This window comes from Drosophila kikkawai, chromosome X (assembly GCF_030179895.1).
Source record: "Drosophila kikkawai strain 14028-0561.14 chromosome X, DkikHiC1v2, whole genome shotgun sequence".
NCBI classification, from domain to species: Eukaryota; Metazoa; Arthropoda; class Insecta; order Diptera; family Drosophilidae; genus Drosophila; species Drosophila kikkawai.
This window is the reverse complement of record NC_091733.1, coordinates 29,873,669-29,897,262: the sequence shown is the minus strand read 5'-3', so window position 1 is coordinate 29,897,262 and position 23,594 is coordinate 29,873,669. Positions and strand designations below refer to the sequence as shown.

Here is a 23,594-nt window from a genome sequence, read left to right as displayed (position 1 = left end):
AAATGTGTTATATATTTTCTTATTTGAAAATCTACCCCCAATCATGCTAGCCCTGGACTGAACAATCTTTCTTTATTACAAATTTTTCGGTTGTCTTCTTGTTCGATTATGCTTCTGTTATTAAATTTTCAAATTGTTTGTGTTGGCCATTGACTATGTTATCCTTTACTCTACTTTCGTTGGGTAAGTTGCCTTTTTCAGAATTTTCTGGAGGATTTAGGGACTGTTTTAAGAGAGACTATGACTATGTGAGCTAGATTTTTAACATTCCTCAGAGGATCAGGGGTTTCGGTCTGGAGATTCTAACAACAGTGACTGCAATATGCCGGCCATTCTGGAATTCCCTCCTTATTTGCGAAAGAAGACCTGGTGGATTACTGTAATGTGCGCGTTCTTTAGCTTTTATATATTCGTCATTCTGGCTATTGTATGCGATGATTATCTATTGCCGGCCATGGAGCGATTGTGTTATAGTAAGACATTTTTCGAATTTTCTACTATTAAATTTTACAATTCAAAAAAATTGTTTTTTTTTTTATAAGAAATGCTTAGTAAATTACCAATTTTAAATCATTTAATCGTAACAACCCACCAATAAATTTGTAATTAATAAATTATTAATATTATGATTATTAAATTAATATTAATAATTTCGAAATAATGAAAAATTCCTATTCTCAATTTAAACTGTATACTGTTGGTGTAACTATGTAACTATGAATTTGAAATTACACCAACAGTATTAAATTATTATTACTGTTGGTGTAATATTAAACTATTAATTACAATTAATTTTAATTACAAATTACATCAACAACAGTAAATTATTATTAATTAACAATTACACCAACAGTATTAAATTATGAATAGTTTAATTAATATTATTCAAATATTATTGTTACTTTTTTAGCAACAACAAAGCTACTAATGCGACACACAGTTTATAAAATCATTGTGATAATATTGTTGATGTTGTTAATTGTAATTGCAATATGAAATTACACCAACCGTATTAAATTATTATTAATTGTATTAATATCATTAAATTATTTGTCCTATTATTTTAGTTTTATTAAATCCTATCTATTAGGTTTGAAATTGTCTTATGATGTGGCCGGGGCCACCTTCCTGGCGGCTTCTACCTCGGCGCCAGAGCTCTTCATCAACTGTGTAGGCACTTTCATTACACACAGTGACATCGGGATCGGGACTATTGTGGGATCGTCGGTTTTCAATATTCTGGTTATTTCCTCCGTTTGTGGCATTTTAACTAATGCGGTGCATTTTTTAGATATTTTTTATTTGTATATACATTTTTTTAGAATCTCTTTTTCTCAGACGAAACTGGAATGGTGGCCGGTGACGCGGGACATCTTCTGGTACCTTCTGGCCATCTTGTTGCTCGTTGGTGTCATGTGGGATTCGATTGTCGAATGGTACGAGGCGTTGGCCTTCCTCATCATGTATGTGGTCTATTTCTTACAGTTGCTTCTTGATAAAAGAATTAAAAAGTGTTTCAAAAGTAAGAAGGAAATGTTTTCTTTTGAAAAAAAAAAAAACAACAAAAATATATATCTCTTCTTTTTAAATTGTTAGAAACGGAGGAGGAAGAACCAGAGCAAAAAGATCCAATGTCTCCCGAAAGGCAGGAGGAGGTGAAAACCTTTCGATCCCATTTGTGGGGTCCGCCGGAGAAGGGTAGCAAATGTTGTTCTTGGTTTTGGTGGATCTTTACGTATCCGGCCGAGCTGTTGCTCGCTCTGACCATACCCAATCCCCGGACAGTGTATCTGCTGACCCTGATGATGTCCATTGTGTGGATAAGCTTGATCTCGTATTTGGTTAGCTGGTTTATCACCATTGTTGGCCACAATGTGGGCATTCCGGATTCAATAATGGGTATTACATTTCTGGCTGCCGGCACCAGTGTGCCCGAAATAGTCTCTTCGTACATTGTCTCCAAGAAGGGTGAGTTTGATTAGTGTGTTAACTGTGATGTAATAATTATTTTTAATATATATTTAGGGCACGGCGCCATGGCCATTTGCAATGCATTCGGCTCAAACACCTTTGACATCTTGATATGCCTGGGGCTGCCATGGTTCCTGCAGTCGGTGTTTTGGAAGGAGGTCAAATTCGATTCCTCGGCCCTTATTATAACCACTGCCATGCTGGTGGTGACCTCCTTTGTTATGTACACCACCCTAGCTGCCTGTCGCTTCGTCTTGGGCAAGGTCGTGGGCTGGGTGTGCCTGGTTTGGTACGTGATCTTCTTAGTTAGTGCCTGCTCTATGGAGATGCTATACAAAAAAAAAGTCGTCTGCGATGTGGAATATACATAGCCTGGCTATCAGTCAATTTTAACATAATAAAATTATTGAATAATGAATTAAATTTTGTTAGAAATTACACCAACAAAATTTACCTTTCACCAATAAAGGAATCTCTGGATAACTTTACTTGGAGTTATAAATTCCTTCCCGAATTTAGTTGAATAGCCTGGCTATCAGTCAATTTTAACATAATAAAATTATTGAATAATGAATAAAATTTTGTTAGAAATTACACCAACAAAATTTAATTTCCACCAACAAAGGCGTATCTGATGAGCTTTAGTTAGAGTTATACATTTCTTAACGATTTAAGGTGAGTAATTCAACAATTCGTAAATATTTATTCAAAAAATGATAAATATTATTGCAGCTACACCCACAAAATTCAACAATTTTCACCAATGAGACCGAATTATCTAAGTATTTAATTTTGGTCTTCGGGAAGCTATATATATATATATATATATATGTATAATCATAGTTTATAGCCAAAATTTAATCACAACAGAAGTGGAAATTTTGTAGAAGTAGATCTCTACGATCTTAGCGGCTTAAGCAAGGCCTGATAAAATGATTTATTTATTGCCACAGAATGAGCAACAAATAATTTTGTATATACAATTTATAAGCCATATCTTTTGCAACTGAATTCATTTATGGGCTTGTTAATTTTTAAAATTCTTCATTTTTTGTTTTTTGGAGAAAGCTAAAATAAAAAATGATCACAAATGGTAAATTTTACAACTATATCTAGGGAACATTTTAATAAAAATAATGTGTTTATTACTTATATAAAATATGTGGTATTTATGAATCTTCTTATTGTATATTTTATCAAGATTCAAATCATAACTATTATTTACAGACTTGGAAAACTATCTATCTGGACACACCACTCCTGGAGATATGATTTCAAGGCATTGAAATATTTCCACTCGGAAATGTCAGGTGCTTTTTAGATTTATCGATTAGTAAAAAAAAAAAATAATAATAAAAATAAAAATCAATGCCCTTCAGACCCTAGCGCACTCCTTCAATGACCTTTGCTCACCAGCAGATCATTAGATCTTTTAAATCAGAACTGTCCAAGGCTTTGATCGATTGAAAAAGAAGAAAGCCAAGGAGCTAATTGATTTGGCTGAAAGTATATATATATATATATTCCCGCTGATCATCAAGCCCGACGGCAATCGCCAGTTGGTGACGTCAATTAGCCATGTTATGACATCAAGCGGTGGTAGAGATACTTCAATTTCAGGCTGTCATTGGTAATTCACCTCTTCATTTGGGGCCCCGTATAATTTATATTAGTGATAAGGGTCTCGATTACATTTTTTTTATTTTCAGTTTTTAATTTCTACGGGCACTTGTGTCCAAATGCCTCAGGAGATATTTATAAAGGAGATAGAGATAGAGGAGCCTACGCCGTCTGGGACTCACATGGTGGGAATCCTAGAAATCTGGGACTTGAATCGTTTTAATTCATTTTAATTACATTTCTTTAAGGGGTTTTTTTTTTTGTTTTGTATTTTCTTAATATTTTGTTTAAATTATTTGTTTTATTAAAAAGGAAAGAAAAAAAAAAAACACGTGTTTAATATGAGAACTCTATAGGAAAATAGATATATACAATCGGTGCTAGTTGTTTAGGAACTTAATTCTTCTTAGATAAATATTAATCTATTTCTCTTGGTTTAAAATTAATATTTATGTTTTGTTTAAACTAACATTTTATTTTAATTTAGCATTTAATTAAAGTATACCAAAAATCTCAAAATAATTAGCAAAAAAAAACCTTTAACTCTATAATTCCCAACTGGTTCTGGCCCTAAAGCCTAGCTAAATGCTTGGAAAGACCTTATGCTATCCCAAATATATATAATTTATTTTAAAAATTTTTTTTTAGTTTTAAGAATTTATTATTTTATATATATATATTGTTTTTAAATAGTTTTCGCCCGATTATAAGTGACAGATGTGCGATCTTTGGCCCTATCGGAATGGTCGTACGTACGTCCAAAGCTTAACCGGACATTTTCGCTTGGCGATTAGATTGGCTTCCAGGGGACCTTATGTCCAGCTATGCAACGGTCACTATCCGGGATTGGGATCGGGTACGTTAAGGTAGGAGGAGGATATAGCCGACGAGGCGGGTGCTCGAGACTAAGTCGCCACTGGAACTGGAGTGGAGGCTAATCTTGATCAAACTCTCACTTATGATGTCCGGCATAGGACTGATAATCGCGACAAGTGCTTGAGAGGCTTTATTTGCTCAAATTTTTCTTTTTCTTTTTTTTTGGCGAAAGGAAAAGTGAAATCGGCTGATGTCATCCACAAGAAAAAAAAACAATAATAATAAAATAAATTAATATAGTATCTAGGCACTGACCAGTGTAACTTAATTTACTTCGAGTTCAGCGATTGGTGATTGCTTTTAAAATCGTCTTAATCGGTGCTTTTGTGGTGCCATAGATTACCCCTTATAATAATTAAGGTATATGGCGCCGGCAATATTAAATCGAGTGGCCTGCCGAAAATCGATTAATTTCGATCAGCACCCACCATTTTATGACCATTATTTATTTATAGTCTTTATCTGCAAAAAATCATACGATTGCCATTATTGCTTTGTTTCCCATTTTGCGAGATTGTTTAAAATATAATTTTAAAATATTAAAAAAAAAAATAGAGACAACTTCTAAAAATATTACTAATAATAATTTCTTTTATTATTACTCCCTTGCAAAGTATTTCAAATATATATACGTATAATAAAGCTCGTACTATATATTAATATGTTAGTTTTAGTTTTATAAGCTTTTCTAACATTTAATAAAATAAAAATTAATATTTATGTAAAAATATCCCCTTGAGGGTATCATAATATCAGTCAGAAGCATTTTATTATGATATGTATAAGAAACTCTCAAGAGTCATTAAAATAAAGGAGACTTATATTCCAATTACTGGGGATCAAATTGTTATTGCTGGTATTTATTTATTTATTTTTCAATCAAACGAAAATAATAATGAGTTAAATAAACTTGACTGATAACTTAATTGACTAAACTAAATACCAAGTGCTTTATTTACAAAGTGGGAAATCACATAAAGAGAATAATTATATAGATATTATAATGTACTTATATCTACGTTATAGTATATTTTTATATAATATATTTATATGTATTATTAAATATATTTAAAATAACAGACTTTAGTACATGAAATCTATTATTAAATTATTTTAAATATATAAAAATATTTTATTTAAACATATAGAATTAAAAATAATTATTTAAAACCATAAATATATAATACAATTACAACAACTCAAAAAAATAAATATTAAAATCCATTAAATTACACAAAAACTGCTTAAAAATCATGAAAACTGACCCTGATTCTGAACAGAAATCTAAAAAAAAAAATAAGAAAAAAAAAAAGAAACTATATATATTATACTCCATGAACGGCGCCCGAATTAAGTCGCATCAAATCAAAAAGTCAACCTGTCTGTCAGCATTAAATTGTCGAAATCGCTAAACAGAAATCAAAAGTCAGGTGCAATGGAGGCCAGCAGCTGCTCCCGTTGACTTATCGCCGGGTTATTGATATACCCCATGTACAGAGTACTGATACCTGATATAACTATATATATGTACATACATATGTACATATATTTATCTGGGACAGGTGGCTACGCCATTGTAGGCCCGCCTGTGACGTCCTCGTCTGGGGGTATCAACGTCATGAAACCCCCGAAAAAAAACAAGTTGTATAAAAAGAAAGGCCCGGAATAGGGGGCTCGAAATCGAAATCGGAATCGAAATCAAATTCAAAAGCGTGCTGATTTGATTGGCCGCTAATCGCCAAAACGATGATAATGGCACAAAAATACGTCTCCTTTATAGTAAATATATGATTTCTTAATTATTATTTACAATCCTTTGTGGTTGAAATAATAACGACGTCATAGGTGGCTACTCTGTGAGCTAATGAATGAAAAACTAATATATCAAATCATGGGGGGGGGGATTTGTAACACTTTCGAAGGCAGGGATCTTTTATTTTTATTACTTCGCACCCGGCGAATACGTAATGCGGCTGTGAACAATTAATTCATGCATGTGCTCACGATTGATATAGTCATTATTCATATCCATTATATTATATTTAGTTTCATTCATTAAGCTCTAATTAAAAACAAAACGGAGCTTAGATCTTTTCTATTACTAGCTATGCGGGGGCGTATACGTAATATTTAAAATCAGTAACTATAAAAACTTTGAAAATATAGGTAGCTTACTTATAACTTAAAATTTTCAATTAATTTTTAGGGGATTTTGTGTTAAATCTATTCCTTTTTTGTGTCAGTAGAAATAATGATTTATGGGAAAAATATATTTATTACTTTTAACGTGGCGTATACGTAATTTATCACAGGGAAATGTAATGAAAATTTAAGAAATATAGGTTGCTTATTAAATAATTAATTTTAGAAAATTAAAGCTAAGAGGAATTTTGTGTTAAATCAATGGATTATAATGTAATACTCTATGGAAAATATATTTATTATCAAGTAGGACTAGAGGCGTATACGTAATGTAACTCAGAGACACAATAAAGAGAGAATATATTATTTTTATTTATTATTTAATTATTGAAAATATTAAATTTAAGGTTATTTTGTGTCACAAAAAAAAAAATTACTATATAGACAAATATATTCATTACGTTCTACTCTGGGCGTATACTTAATATTTCTATGAAAAATGTGCCTAAAATGATGGAATATAAGATGCCCAATTATTAATTAATTTAAAAAAATAAATTTAAGGTTATCTTGTATTAAATTTATGCCTTTGAGTGTCTCTAAGAATAATAATCTACGGAAAAATACAATTAATTTAATTTACAGATATATTTATGATACCTAAGTCTTCATAATAAAATACTTAATACTTTCTTATTTATTTATTTTATTTCGGCAAAATGGTATCGGAACCTTTCCCCATTAGATTCCAGCATTATTCCGAGTACAAACGCACTCAGGATAACACCAATTTAGATAATAAAGAGTGGGCAGTGACATGACAAATCCATAGACATATATTAATATATAATATATATATGTTATAGATATAATCGGTGCAAATCACTCGCACAAATAATGTAACTCGTGTCGGTAAACAAATTTCAGCCATTGGAATCCCCTGCTTAACTTTTTAATTGCTTTTACCGGGATTGCGCATCGTAAAATCGTCATAAATTCGAGCATTTATCTGTCAACAATTAGAGAGGCAAGCACGCTTGATTTGTGTCTTTAAATGATTTAAAGGGGGGAAACAATATAAAAATAAACGAAAATCTGTCATTAGACGCAGAAATTTATAGCTTAAATACATATAAAAATATTTATTTATTATGGTTACACCTAATTTCTATAAATTCTTTTAAAAGATTTATTTACTAATAAATTCTATCTTGTTTAAGGTAATTAATTTTAATTAATTCTAAGTTTATAGTGTTTTCTGTTATTTGATCTTACATTTACGTGCCGCACTGTATACCGATCAACTCAGTTAGTGACTACTGGCAATAGATTGATAAAAAAAAAAAAGTCGGGGCAATTGCTATTTCGTAGCTCTTATCAGAACGGTAACTGGTATAATAATGACTATACACAGGGCCAACCTGCACTTGTAGGTTTATGTATAGGACAGAGAGCATAAATGTTACGACTGTTGGATACCTAGGTTGCTAGGGTATCAACAAATATTGTTTTCTTTTGGCTTTTTAAATATAACTAATTTAAATTGTAATTTTTAAGCTTTTAAAACTTAAATTTAACACTTGTAAATTGCATACGAAATTGTAGCTAAGCCAATGTTGTTGGCAACATGTTGACAAGCACTTGTGTTGCACAGCAACATGTCTCAATGTCTTATAATTCCCAAGTTTGTAGTTTAAGTTTAGATTTCACTAGAGATTTAAAGTGATAAAATTTAAGAACTAGCTTTACATTTATATACCATACATTTCCCTAATTTTCTACCTTTACCATCAACTTCTTTTGAGTTAATAGAGCTCACATTTAGCATAGCGCCAGGGTATTCCCCTTTGGGGGCAATCCCCAAGTATTCACATTTTCAACCCAATGAACTGGCACTTCAAGATGGCCAAGGGGCTGTCTATCTTCCGTTTTTCCTTCCTTCCGAGAATGAAAATGGAGAGAGAGAGAGGAAAATAGGGAGAAGAAAATAGAGAGCAAGGAAAGAAAGAGATAAGAAAGGAGAGGCTAAACGAACTGAATGAATAAAATGCACAATAAAAACGACAACGAGGCGAAAAGAGTGACTGACTAGAGACTTACTAGAGGAGATATCTTTATAAAACCGTCAATACGAAAAAATATACGTCGCTGTCGCTGCCTCGGCTGGCGTCGCTGCCGCTGTTGCGGCCAACGTCGACGTCGGCGTCGCTGCCTTTTTATTATTATTAAGACGGGCGCGAGTTGGTCGCACTTAATTAGTTGTGCGATACAATTCTAGCCAAGCGGGTTGCTGGCGTCAAAAAAAGAAAGAAAAAAAAAAGAAGAGAACGGAAGTTCGAAACTCGATTCGAAAGTTCGAAAGACCGTTAGCTCGAAACACCAAAGAAAATACCGCCAAATACCGAAAAGAAAACGAATCCGAAAACCGAAAACGAAATCGAAATCGAAATATTGCATTGCGCATACGCCGCGTGTGTCAGGCCTTAAAAATCTATCAGGAAATAAAAAATAAAAACTAAATTAAATACATAACAAAAAAGGCAAAATAAAAAATAATACAAAAATAAAATTACAAGGCAGCTGCAGCTTTGAGTGTTAAAGCACGTGTATTATCTGAAGTTGTTTATTTTTTTTTGGTTTTTGCCGTTCGGTTGCTTTCAAGTTGCACTAGAAAATCGCATAATGTGTAGAACTGGCGCCCTCTTACTGGGCCTATTCGTAGTATTATGTGGCAGCCTTATAGCGGATACTCAGGCCAATGGTAAGTTTTAATTTTGGAATATAAATATTATATTTAAAAGAAGAAATTGGGAAATTAAATTAATTAAGGAACAAATTTAAATTAAAATCCATTGAATTTGAGTTTTTTTTAATTAACTAAAAAAATTATTAATTTGTTAAAATTAAATTAAATAATTAAAAAAATTATTGTTAATTTATTAATTAATTAAAATAAAATTATTTAATTAAAAAATATTATAAATAATTTATTAATTTATTAAAATAAAATTATACATATACATATATAATTAAAAAAATAAATTAATAAATTAACAACTAATTTATTAGTTATTTAAAAAAAAATCAATTTTTATGAATTTTATATTAAATGTTTTGACCTTTATGACATCTAAGTCTCTTCTTTAAGCTTTAAAAATATTTTCAAATAATCAAAATATTAAAAAAAAAGGATTCTAATATTTTATCTTTAATTTATTCATTTTTAAAATCATATAAAACCTGTTGAATAATCAAAACTTTAGATTGCTTTAGCTGTATATATTTTTTTGAAGCCCACAAGACCCTTGAAATGTTTACCTTTCCGGGAAAAGCAAAGTAAAAAGGTTTAAAAATCGAAAAACAACTGAAAAGCAAACGGAAATAAGTTGGAAAATATGAAAATAAGTGTGCCAAATATTTGGTTAAAACCAAAAACCCATTAGACCCTATTCCAAAAAAACCAATTCTAATCGCCCGACTGGCTTATCTAGACTTCCTGTCGCCCAAAATGGCAACAATTTCAGTTTGGAGAGTTTCGAGTTCAGCCAGGGTTAAAATGGATCGATCGATCAATCAAGTAGCACTTATTTCCTGTGATTTCCGGTCATTTGGGATTTGAAGGACCACCTAGCACCTGCCGCTTATCAGGCTGGCATCTGTTTCAGTCAGTGATTTATGCAGGGATTTATATATGTATATATTTTTATGTATATATAAATTTATGTGTATATGTATAAATCGCTGCTGGTCACTATCTAAAGCCATTTAAATTGTCGTGCCAGCAATTTATTATCGCTTGCAAGTCAATTTCCTTTTTTCAAACTCTCTCAGATTTCTTTTTTGATTAGACATTATGGCCCGATATGAACACGAATCATTATCGCCGGCTTATTCATGCGAATAATTGGAATTGGAAAATGGTATTGGGGGGAAATTTTTTAACGGTCAAGAAAGAGACAGAAAGATTTCTTGGGAAATAAGCAAGATGAGCCCAAGGCCATTAACTAGGCAACATAAATAAAATATAAATAATAATAATAATAATAATGTTTTTAAAATTAAAAATGCTTAAGGCAAAACTAACCAATTTTTCTAAATATTAAATTGTAAATAAAAACATATAAGCTTTAATTAAATTTATATTATAGCCATTATAGTATTATAATTATATTAATGATTTTTAAAAATTATTAATATTATTATTAAAATATTATTAATTTTTATTATATATTATATTATTTATATATATTATTAATTTGTATAATTTATTATATAAGTTAATATTTTTATTATTTATTAATATTATTAATATTAAAATATTATTAATTTTTAATAGAAAAATAAATTTATTTCCAAAAAGTTGATTTACAATTTATTATATAAATATTAAAAATGTATTAATGTTTAAAGGTTTAGTTATTAGTTTCCTTAGCTCTTTCTAAATAATTCTCTTAAAATATTCTTAAAATAAATAATATTCCACGAAAATAATCAAAACCAAAATTGATGCCAACAATTATGGATTGCTATTACTTTTGCTAAACAAATTTTGTGTCGAATCATGGAACTTGAACTTGAACTTGTACATTAACCATCATTATCATTATCATCATGGCCATAATCGGCTTACATAATGGAGATTGGCGGAGTAATCGATCGGTAAACGATAGCCAGGTGATTCCCTAAAATCCCAAATTCCCATCGGGGATCGTTTCTATAAATACGATGGCACACATTAATATGCTATGCACAAGTGCCTGGTGAATTCCGTTTCTCCGATTTTTCGCTGGAACGATGAAAGGGAAGAATGTTACTTGGCTTTATGTTTGTTTTTATATTTTTTTTATTTTTATTTTTGGGGCACTGTGCCATCATCTGCCACAAGGGGGACTTTTCGATGATGATGATGATAATCCAAAGATCCAAAGATCGGTAATTACATTTGTTTTCCCAAGAAGCATCATTGATTTTTGTTGTTGTATTTTTTTTAAAGTTATTTACGTAGTGCTGACTCTGGATTTCAGTTTCATTTTCATTTCTTTAGTTTTGTTTTTTTGTTTTGGCTGGGCAAACAAGCAAACAAGCTGCGCTGTCTGTCAACGTGAGACAAACGCCAGACAACATGGGCCCACAAAGGGCTACACAGAAAATAATAATCCAGAAAACTAAGCTAAAACTAAGCTACAAAATCTATTTAAAAAAAAGAAATAAAATTAAAAATCACGTAAAAAATAAATTAGCTAAAAAACAAGCTAATAAACATAGCAAAAAAAAACAAAGCTATAAAAATAAGGTGAAAAAATATGTTAAAAAAAATAAATCTAAATAATTTAGTTAATCTAAAAAATAAAATATTGATTAAAAATATTCTTAAAATTTAATCTAATAAACGCAGATCTAAATTTAAGCTTAAAAATAAACTAAAAAAAATAACAAGATAAAAAATGTTGCTTACGAAATATAAAGCTTAACAAAACCCTACCCTAAGCAATAAATCACAAAAAATTATTTATTAATTATAATAAATCAATATATAATAACTCTATATATTCTATACATCAAGTAAGTAATGCAGTAATAAACATTTGTTGAGTTATTTAAGATCTTTTTTTTTTGCCCTTTTTCGACAACAGTAATTGCGGTACTTGAGTCGAGTTGCTGTAGCTTCCTCGAAATTAAAATAATCAAATGGAAGCGTCACGAAGTCGACAAGAGGGTGGCTCATAAAATCAACTTATTTTATGATTTAACAATATTTTCTTTAATTTTCTTAAATGTTTTCGGAACCTCATTTCCTTTTATGCCTGCCCTTAGCATGTCAAGGCCGCTTGCCAGGGTTTTATTTTTAAAAATAATTAATTTGTTCAGTGTATATTTATTAAACTACAAATTTAAACGTTTAATTATGAAATTGAATTGATTTTATGATGTAATAAAATGTTCTTTAAGTTTCTTTACCTCTCTCTATTTTTATTAATTTAATAATATTTAATTACTTTAATATTTATTTTGTTACAATTCAAGGGAGTTTAATTATGTAGAACCCTTAGCAACCTAATTAAAATTCAAACTTTTGTTGTCCAGTGATGGGGCATAACCATTACCATTACCATAATCATTACCATTAGCATTAACATTACCAACTGGCAGCGAACCAACCGAATAAATAATATTTACCAAACAATTATCCAGCACTTTTCGCGCTAGCTGGTAAAGCTCTTTCCTTCGCCACGATTCGCTGCTGGTGACTTTGATACAAATTTGCATTTTATTTTTGATACTCTTCGGCTGGCCCTCGCTGGAGTTACACTAATTGGAACAAAGAAAAACGCGACGATTATCGATTACAAAGCAGTAGTCGTTGGCAAAGGGGAAGCCTTGGCAACGTAGAGTTGCACAATGGATCGGAGTCGATTGATTCCGATCGATTGGATCGCTTCGCGATCGGTGGGCGGGTTCCGAGGTCTGGGACTTCCCATAATCGCCCCGATTTAGCCCTGAACAAGGCGTTGTCAGGTAGGGCTCTACCTCAGCGCCACAAAATTTCCCCGATTCCAAACCCCAAACAACTCTCTGGAAGCGAACTCGACTTTGAAGCGATCGTGGTTGTGCTTGGGTTTTCCACTATATCTCATAAGCATGGCTATGCACTTGGAGAAATTTTGGTGTAAACCAAAAAATATATTAATCAAAAATTCCTTTTTTGTGGGCATTATAATGTTGAAGATAATATGCAAAAATAAGATGCGTAACGCCATATATAGAGCTCTCTTTAAAACACCAGAGAGAGAGAGAGAGAGAGAGAGAGTGTAAAAAAGAGGAGAGAGAACGCGCTCTCTGAAAGGCAAGAGTCTAGATCTGCCAGTCTATTATATTATTTTATTTATTTTTATATTTTTAAATTTTTAGTAACTCAAATTTGAAAAAGCTAGAAAGGGCCCTATATGCGCGTTACGCATCTTACTCTCTAAATTCTAAATTCTACATTTGTTTAATGCAAAATAAAAAAGCAGAAGTTTCTTCGCTCACTTCCATTTTTTTGTGTAATTTTAACCTAAACATAAATTCAATTTTCGCTAAATTCCAATGACGACCACAATAACCACAGATGTTGAGGCGACAATCATAAAGGATCCCCAAGGATTCAGTATACTTGCAATGGAACTTAAGTGCTTGCCCGTTTTAATCTCATGCATGGCATAGTGCAGTATTGGATTCGGGGCGACTTCTTGGGACCGGCCCTGTCCAAGGCAATTGGCTTTCAGTTCCATCGGATACCGCAGACCCATTGAGAAGCAGTGGAGGAGGGACGGACGAACTTGTATTGTTTTGACTCCACTCGAGGACTTTAGATTGAAGGTGTGATGCGTGTCCGCCGGATGAAAGTTTTCAACCATCATCGATTCGTAGCGGTGAAAGTAGTTGTCGTGAAAGGAGACCAGGACAATCATATCCTCGACTGTATCGCTGGCCTCGCTCTGCCAGACGCTGTAGGAAGACTTTGCCGGTGCCCGCATGTCCCGATATAACGAATATATATAGTCCGGGACACGGCTATTGCAGATCAATTTCAAAGACACATTCGCGACGTGACTACAATCGCCTCTGTTTCCATGGCAGTGTACTCCGAGCGGAGCTATGAGCAGCAGCAGCAGCAGGCAGAGGAAGTGACGGATCAGGGGAATCCAAAATCCAGTGTTATTCATTGGTAATTTGTATCTCTCTCTCTTTTTTTTTTAATTTTTGCACTTCAAAATTTCAAACGATTTTAAAAAATATAAAATTCCACTAATTGATAGGAAAAGCAAAGCGATAGTAGTGACCGAAGAAACCCAAGAGTTTATCGAAAGTTAATCAAATTATCGATATTTTAACGTTGCGAAAAATCGATATATGTTCGATATGTAGCATCAAAAATTTCGATGGTATAATAATTAAATATAAAATTAATGATATTGTCAATATTGATATTTGGCGCGATATTTTTATCGATCAATGTGATATTTTCCGATATAATTAGAAAATTTCTATATTTTAAATTTAAACTCGATATTTTCGAATTTTAAAATTAAGATATATTTCATTATCAGCTGTATCGAATTAAATATTAATAATTAAATGTCAAATTCAATATTTTTCGATTATTAAAATTTTTATATGATATGATTTCGATAAATTTGGTTATTTTTTTGATATTTTCGATATTTTTAGATTATTAAAATTTTTGATATAATATGATTTCGATAAATTAAAGTTCATGTTTTTATTTTGATGATGATATTAATATTTTTTGCTAATTCCATAGTTCAATAAATCACATTTGATAGTATTTTCAATTTAAAATCAATATTTTTCGATAATTAAAATTTAGTTACATCAAAATAAATGATACTTCGAATTTATTAAACAATTGTTTGCAGTGCTTAGGCCTGCTCCCGCTGACAACTGCTGGCCAACAAGTTCAATAAACTTGTTTGTCTGCTCAACTCGGCTCCAGTATATGTTTGGTTCGGTTTTGGGTTCGGTTCGGGTTTTGGGTCGTCCGTCATTTACTCGTAGACACGTTCTGCGACGAAAATGCATTCCATCCAGATGCAATAATAAAGCCAGCTAGCTAGATGTATGCCAGTGTGCTTTGGCCAGTGCAAGTGGCGTTCAGTTGGCCAAGAGTTTTCTTCTCGGCGAGACACGAGACGCGATTCAAAGTGGATGTGAATATTGTTTTATGCGTTTTTTTTTAATGTAAGATAGCAAAAAACCACCAACCAACCGCCAATGATTGTTTGTTTACCTTTTTATTCTGTGTAATTTTGCCGCGTTGTTGTTTGCCAACTGGAGATGGCTACTAATTATTCAATTATTGCTCTTGTCGCGGCTGCAATCGCAATGTGGCATCGATGTTGCAGCAAACAAAAACAAAAATAATAAGAAAAAACCAGAGCTAAACACGCAATTCGTGGCGAGAACAATGGATCGGTCATATTGAAATCGGGTCAAGAGGTTGGGCTAGTCCCTAGACTTGGCCAAGACCAACCGACGACGGCATTGGCATTGGCTTATTCATACCATTTTACGCTTTGTGGGGGGGGCATAAAAAAATATATACAGGCTGATAAGGAAAACTGTCCCAGACCTAGACTGAAAATTTCGCCCTTCTGGCAAGATAATGCGGGAGAAAATATCAAGAAATATGTATATATATGTATATATATCAAGAAAAGAAACCCCTTCGCGGGAGATCGTAAAACAATTAACAAAGCCCCAGACCAAACATCAACAAATCATCATCATCATCAGCGAATGCCCATGACTGTCGCAGTTATTTTGGGGCCGCCAATGCAATTGTTGCTAAACCGAAACAATAATAATAATAACAGCGCCCAGATGGCCAAATAACAATGTTGTAAAATATTGCCAATCGTTTGTGTATTGTGGGAAGAATGGAGGTAGCATTAAAATCATCCACCCCCGCACTCTGTAGAGTATCGGAGTCTAATTGCACCGACAGCACTTGGGGGCTATATAATTGGTTATCTGACCACGAATCGTGAATGGAATGTTTTTGTTTTTCTTCAACGTTTTTCGTGCGAACTGCAGAAATTATAATGAAATCATAATAGTCGTGTGACTAACACACTAAAGAAGGGGTACCCTCATAAAAAATAATCACTGACTGACTGACTGAAAGTCTGGAACTTTATAGTTCTTAGATCAGTTTTTAATTTTACAATTTCTTTGAATACATATTCTTCACAAATAGTTAACAAATGAGCTAGTTGTATGGTATTTTTACTTTTGAGGTTTTTCAGACAGTTGGAAAGTTCTACAAGGAGAAAGTTTACAAAAGAGAAAGTTGTTGGAGAATATTGTCTATATTTTACAGATCTAAGTTTAAAGAAGAAAAATCACTAAAATATTACTTTTAAGGATTAGGTTTAATTTAGATATCATTTAAGATTCGATATCATATCGATATAATTTCTATAAAAAAGAGAAAACTTTTAGAATATTTTCCACATTTTTCCACAGTTTAAAAAGTCTCTTAAGTCTTAACAAATAAATTTTTATTTATTTTAAAGGCAATCCCTTAGGCTACATTCAAGCTTTGTTTCGATATAATTTCGATATATTTGTTACCCAAAATTTTAACAGCCCAGAACCCAGAATTTAAATTCAAAGATATAGTCTTTTGTTTAATTTATTGGCAATTTAAATGCTTATTTAGCCTCAAGTTTAGCTTTAATATCATTTCGATAAAATTTCTATCGAAACCCTTTGCAGTCTGGAATCCAATATACCCCAACTGGTGATCGGTGATCTTGATTGCGGTAATTGCACGGCCTGTCTGTCGTGTCAGTCTCAGTGAGGATTGTTTTGATTGTCGCTCTATATATTGTCATTCCAGTTCCGACTTAATCTTATCACCATTAACCATTTACCATTAACCGGGAAGGGAGTCAGGGCCAAGATATGCATCTTGGCACAGGCAACGATGACAAAAATCTATTAATTCTGTTTCTGTTTTTTTCTTTTATTTTCTATCTTTTAGCATACCCCGGCAACGATAGCAGTTTTCTGACGGCCTCCCTGCGGTATTTCGACGAGCAGCTGCTCCTGGACATTCTGCCACGTGCCTCGTGTCCAGGCGAAGATGAGGGCTCTCCGATGGACGAGTTCGCCGACCTGTTTACGGGTGAGTTTTGGTTCCGATAACCAATAATCCAATGTAAGCTTGAACTTGTCCGTGGGAGTTGTCCGTTATCCGTTGTCCCCCATTGTCCATTGATATCAGAATGGCGCCATGATAACCGTAATCCGGTGACGACCTAAATCGGAACTGTAACGGAACTGTGTTTGCGGTGGACAGGTTCCGGGGCAGATAAACTTGAACCTCAACTAGTATGTTGTCCATTGTGGGGATGATAGCAATCGATATCGATACTGTATGGATATATGTATGATCTAAACTCTTAACGTTGCAATATATTTGAGCGATAAATCGGTATTCTGTTTAATATATCGGATATAATATAATCGTTTTCAATTATATAACATTGACTAAAAATTATCTGTATTTAAATGTTAAACGTGATATTTTTTAAATATTTTATATTATATAAAGTTTACGTTATTATTAAAATTATATAGAGCATAATTTTTTTCGGTATTTCACTTTAAATTGTTTCCCATAGATAATTATCCTTAATTTTTTATTCATTTCCCTATGACTTTACCCATTTATTTATTTTTTATATCTATATATCGAACTTGAACTTGTCCATGAGCGCTGTCCATGTCCGCTCCAAAGTAACGCGCTATCCCATGTCCTCCATCCGTTTGCCCGGTGTCTTGGCCCAATGCCCTTCCTGCTTCGCACTATCAGCACTATCGTGGCGGCGGCATTTCAATGGCCAATAAATCAGGTGGATCGCATAGTCTGTTTATAGAGTCATCGCATATGCCCGCGTCAGCGTGGCCGGAGGAGTACCTGGTGGAGATTCGGTGTTGGTGGACACGCGAGACTGGAACACTTCGGGAATCGCTAGCTTATCGCCAAGCACTTACACCGTCCAGATGGCGATATCTCTGGGGCAGCAGCGGGTCTAGATTTTCTTTCAGTTTTTTGTTATTATTGTTTTTAATAAGAGTTGCGATAAGATTTCGCGCCATGTTTACGGTGTCTCAAGCCGAAATATACAAAGCGCTTATGGTTGGGCCTAAATTTAGGTAATGACTACTGGGGGATCGATGGCCCTATCCGTATCTAATCCATGGACGGTTGCCATGTGTGCCAAGATTGGATCTGTCCAGCAGCATGAGTGGGTGGGAGTTTTTTTATGGCCAAGTTAATGAGGGGTTCTTGGAAAGACTTAATATACTTTATTTTCTAATATATTTTCCAGTGGATCAACTCCGTCAAGGCTGGGTGGCGCTGCACGTCTTTGGGGCGATATACTTCTTCATTTTGTTGGCCATCATCTGCAATGATTATTTCCTGCCAACGGTGGAGTGCATCTGCGAGGATCTACATCTGTCCAAGGATGTGGCAGCGGCCACTTTTATGGCCACGGCCACCTCGATGCCAGAGTTCTTTACGAACACGATAAGCACCTTGATTCTGGACTCTGATATGGGTCTGGGCACAATTATAGGCTCCCTGATGTTCAACACTTTGGGCGTGGCTGGACTGGCAGCCTTGGCCATTGATAAGGTAAAGGATATATAGATAATTATGACGATATATATGCCTAGAAATTCCTCTTTTAATTAGTCAGTATTATAATTAAATATATAAGGATGAGTAGTAGCTTGAAGATAACTATAAATAGTTAAAGATAAGGTGACTAATCCTACAATCCCAATCCAATCCCTCAGCCCGTACAGCTGGACTGGTGGCCCATAGCCCGCGACTGCTTCATCTATATCTTCAATACCATTATCCTGCTGGTTTTGGCCTGGGGCGGCAGCATTAGCTTTACGGAATCCTGCATTATGATGGGCTTTCTGGTGCTCTACTATTTGATTACCTTTAATAACAACAAATTCATGCCCGCCATAAGGGTGTTCATAGAGGATCGCATGAACTGTTGCTTCTCCACGCGTTATGGTAAGTCTTGCCTTAATTTTTAGTTTTAAATATACATACCCTTTCAGTGTATTATAATGTGAGTTAAAAGTTTGCAACGCAGTGCAAATTTTATTTGTATTTTAAAATAATATTTAAAGGTTTCATTTCGATTTCTGTTAATTGCTCTGTACAGTTAACATACAGTTTTAGCTTACAGCGCGAAAATCAAAGCAAAGAACGCCAGAAATATTCAATCCACAAATGTGGATCGTATTCTGGTATCTAGCTACCGTGAGAGAGGTTTCCTTTCGTTTGCTTTTGCATTTTGTTGCAAGCGCAAGAATCAGAAACACAAAGCCTAACACGAAAAAGCCGATGCGGTAGCAAAGAACTGAGAGCGAGCGAGAGCAAATGATATTTGTATATGTGTGAGCCGCAGCTAAGGAGTCATTTTCCAATCCGATTGTGCATGCAACTTTAAATCCACAAATGTGGATCGTATTCTGGGATCTAGCTGCCGTGAGAGAGGATTCCTTTCGTTTGCTTTCGCATTTTGTTGCAAGCGCAAGAATCAGAAACACAAAGCCTAACACGAAAAAGCCGATGCGGCAGTAAAGAACTGAGAGCGAGAGAGAGAGAGAGAGAGAGAGAGAGCAGAGCAAATGATATTTGGATATTAGGGTTGTCGAAATTTGAAAAAAATATCGTATCGATGATATTTTTTTTTTTGGGAAGAGATGATAATAATATTTAAAATATCAAAAAAAAATATCGATATATTTGATATTTTTGATATTTTTTTGTTAAATAAAAAAACATGGTTTTTCTGCACAATTAGAGGATTCCTTTAACTGTTGACAATTTTTCTTGAATTTTCAAAGATTCTGCGTTTCAACAGTTAAGGGAATACTCTAAATAAGAAGACGACAAGTTTCTGCATGTTTATTTCGCAAGTGCGACGACAAGTTTGACCAATTTCCACTCGTCTTAATCACTTTTTCGCAAAGCTTCCACTTCGCTGTGCCGTTTGTTATGTTTATGTAATTAGATTTTACATTCATATTCTTTTTTTTAAAAAAAGTTTCCTTTTTCCATCGAAAGAAAAAATATCAAAAAATATCAAAAAAAAATATCATGATTTCGATATTTGGGCAAAAAAATTTCACGATATAAATATATCGTTTTCAGACAAAAAATATCGATATATTGATAATTTGATATATTATCAACAACCCTATTGGATATGTGTGAGCCGCAACACATACACAAATATCCTGTGCTTTGCTCTGCGCGTGCATGTGCCGAATAACGGTGCATAAGAAAAAGGACAAATATGCGCGAAAACGGAGAGAAACCAAATAAAAAACTAAATGGTATAGAAAAAAGCAATGTATGACTGTACTCACTCTGCATTTTGTTAATTCCTTTGTAAATCGCAATTCCATTTCTTTTTTGGCACTGGCACACCAATAACCGGCACTTATTGGCTGTGCAGCCCGAGCGCAGAATTTTTTTTTCCAACTTTAACACGGATTTTCACGCGATTAACCGCTACCGATCCCTCCGGAGGGCTAGTTTTCACGACTTAACGACGTTTTCCCGATTTTCTGAACGTTTTTCGCCGTTTTCTACCGATTTTCCTGCGTTTTCACAGGAGCCGCGTTTTTTCCGACCGATCGAAGTGAGTTGAGAGAGCGAAATGGAGAGAATGGCGGAATCCTGAAGGACGGCGAAATAAACGGCAAGCTAAGAGCGGCGAGAGAGAGTCCACACTCTCTTTAAGCTTGTGGACGATGTTGGAATGGCGTCCAATATCTACTTCCTTTATGTCCCATATTCACGATCCACTTTATTTACATTTTAAAATTATTTTATTTATTTATTTATTTATTTATTGAACATTTTCTTAAAACCAAATTAAATTTGTAATCTTTATTATGTAAATTACATTAAATTAGATATTTAAAAATTAAAAATTATTTTTTTGAACGATACTGTTGTTTTAAATTTCTCAAAACAAATTTAATATATTTATTTAATTTAATTTTCAGATCTCACAGAACCGCCAGAGAACAGTGCCAAGGCCCAATTGCCTCTGAAAAAGGATCCCCTTTCGGGCGATGGTCTGTTTGTGGTCAACCTGCCCGAGAATACCTCGTCCATGTCCTCCACGGCCAATCTCACACACTCCAAGCATTGTAAGTTTAAATATTATATTTTAATAATTATTATTTTAATTATTAAAAAAAAAAAATCCTTGATAAAGGGAATGGCGAGGACGAAGAGGAGGACGATATGCCCAAGAGCATCTACATGTATCCGCGCGATGCCTCCTGCTTCGGCCAGTTCTGGTGGATCTTTGTCTTTCCCATCAAGTTGACCTTGTCCCTGCTGATACCACATCCCATGAAGCATCGCCGTTTGTATCCGCTGTCCTTTATCATGTGCATCCTGTGCATTGGCGGCAATGCCTATCTGATTGTCTGGATGTTGACCGCCTTTGGTGTGGCCATCCATGTGCCCACCATTGTGATGGGTCTCACATTCCTGGCCGCCGGCTCTACCATGCCGGAGGCGGTGTCCAGTCTTATTTCGCTGAGAAATGGTGAGTTTAGTAACCCTTTTTTTTTTTATATAAAATTTAATTTTCCCTTTAATTTTTAGGTGAAAATGGCATTGGTGTGTCCAATTCCTTGGGTGCCAACTCCTTGGCCATTCTGCTGTCCCTGGGTGTTCCTTGGTTTATTAAGAACTGCATCCATTATGGCAGCGGTGAGCCCCAGCAGGTGGGCACTCAGGGCATTGAGTACAATATCCTCATTCTGATCATCTCCACGGTGGCCCTATTTGTAGTCCTCAGTTGCAGTGGCTATCGTCTCACCAAGAAGGTGGGCGTGGCCCTCTTCTCAGTCTATGGAGTGTTTATTGTCCTGCAGATCCTCATCGAGATGAATGTCTTCTTTCCCAGGGACTGCAGCACCAGCTAGGGGAGATCGAGGGGAGATCGAAGAGAGATTGTGGAAGCCAAAACCTAACCCAAACTTGAACCCTTTTTGGTGCTGGCACCAGGCCGGGTTCATTTATATAACTAATTTTTGGGTAGAGCTGGTATAACCTGGAAGGACGCAGATCCTTGAGGACCTACCTAGACTAACCTTGTTGATTTCTTTTTTTTTTTTTTTTTGTTTTGTCTAAGACTGTCTTTTAGGATTATTAGGAAGCTTCCAGCGGCGATTTCTATTTATTTCGCCTTGTAAATACGTAAATATATACATCTATATATTATTTTATATAATATATATAGTTTAGTATAATTCACAAATTGTTTAAAACCGTTGCCAAAGCTTAAAACGAGATACTAGCCTTTAAGTGAGATTCCAGAGTTAAGCAAAGTGCCCCCACGATATTCGGACACATCCATCGAACTTCCGTTGATATTCCATGTGTGTTTGCGTTTAGGAACTATTAACGTTATCTAATATATACTATATATATATGTATATGTATACCCTTGATACTACCATTGTTATTAATTTATAAATACATTCTAAGACAAATGTTAACCGGTCCAATGACTGCCTTTCATTTCATTTCAATTATCTAAAAGCTCAAGTGGTCGCTCGAGTGCCAAAGCTGATTAGATGGGATCCCTTGGGAATGTCACTGAAATATATATAAATATATATACAAAAAAAAATAATTCTATATATATATATATATATATATATGTATATAGAAAATGAGAGGCTCTTTACCTTGGGTTTTTTACAAACAGCTTATAATATTCAAGATGCTTAACGCGCATACATTTCAAGTGCTCTATTTCTATCTATATTATACTTTGATGGACAAATTTAAGAGCTTAAAATATTTAAAAAATATAAAGCTTGTTATGCATCTTATAGCTTCTACAATATATTTGATATTTCTCAAAACTCAGAGTCCCCAGAGAAAGGTTTTTAGAGGATTATCCATTTTCTAGATTTTACTTCTTTTCAAGAACAAATATAAAAGCTTAAAAATTAAAAAAAAAAAATTTTAATACAAAAAATTTAATAAAAAAAAAATATTATTAAAAAAAAAGAAATTTATAAAAAAAATGTAATCAAAAAAATGTTATAAAAAATAATATAATAAAAAATAATATAATAAAAAAAACATATAATAAAAAATATAATTACAAAAATTTTAATAAAAAAAATCAAAATAAAAAAATTAATGAATTAAAAAAATTGTTATACAAAAATTTTAACTAAAAAAATTTAATTAAAAATAATGTAATAAAAAAAACATATTTAAAAATAAAGGTAATAAAAAATTAAAAATAAAAAATTAATTAATTTAAAAAAATTTTAATAAAAAAAAAATTATAAAAAATAATGTAATAAAAAAAACATAATAAAAAAATATTAATAAC

General features: G+C 33.3%; 2 protein-coding genes across 3 annotated transcripts; both read left to right on the top strand.

Moving 5' to 3' along the window:
* The first annotated feature begins 24 nt into the window (after nt 1-24).
* LOC108074256 (sodium/potassium/calcium exchanger 5) lies at nt 25-2,459 on the top strand. 2 transcript variants are annotated; one of them, XM_017166226.3, is made up of 6 exons: nt 25-183; nt 276-473; nt 1,091-1,278; nt 1,339-1,522; nt 1,597-1,968; nt 2,026-2,459. In XM_017166226.3, the coding sequence occupies exons 1-6, from the start codon at nt 156-158 to the stop codon at nt 2,340-2,342; spliced, it is 1,287 nt and encodes a 428-aa protein (XP_017021715.1). In that variant the 5' UTR covers nt 25-155; the 3' UTR covers nt 2,343-2,459. The 2 variants fall into 2 exon arrangements, with proteins under 2 accessions (XP_017021715.1, XP_017021716.1); XM_017166227.3 differs by having other exon boundaries at nt 55-183; nt 258-473.
* Nucleotides 2,460-8,876: 6,417 nt separating this feature from the next.
* LOC108074233 (sodium/potassium/calcium exchanger 4) lies at nt 8,877-22,738 on the top strand. Its single transcript, XM_017166176.3, has 7 exons — nt 8,877-9,370; nt 17,159-17,302; nt 18,513-18,820; nt 18,985-19,216; nt 21,229-21,375; nt 21,444-21,782; nt 21,842-22,738. Exons 1-7 carry the CDS (start codon nt 9,292-9,294, stop codon nt 22,162-22,164), a joined length of 1,572 nt encoding a protein of 523 aa, XP_017021665.1. The 5' UTR covers nt 8,877-9,291; the 3' UTR covers nt 22,165-22,738.
* The last annotated feature ends 856 nt before the right edge of the window (nt 22,739-23,594 follow it).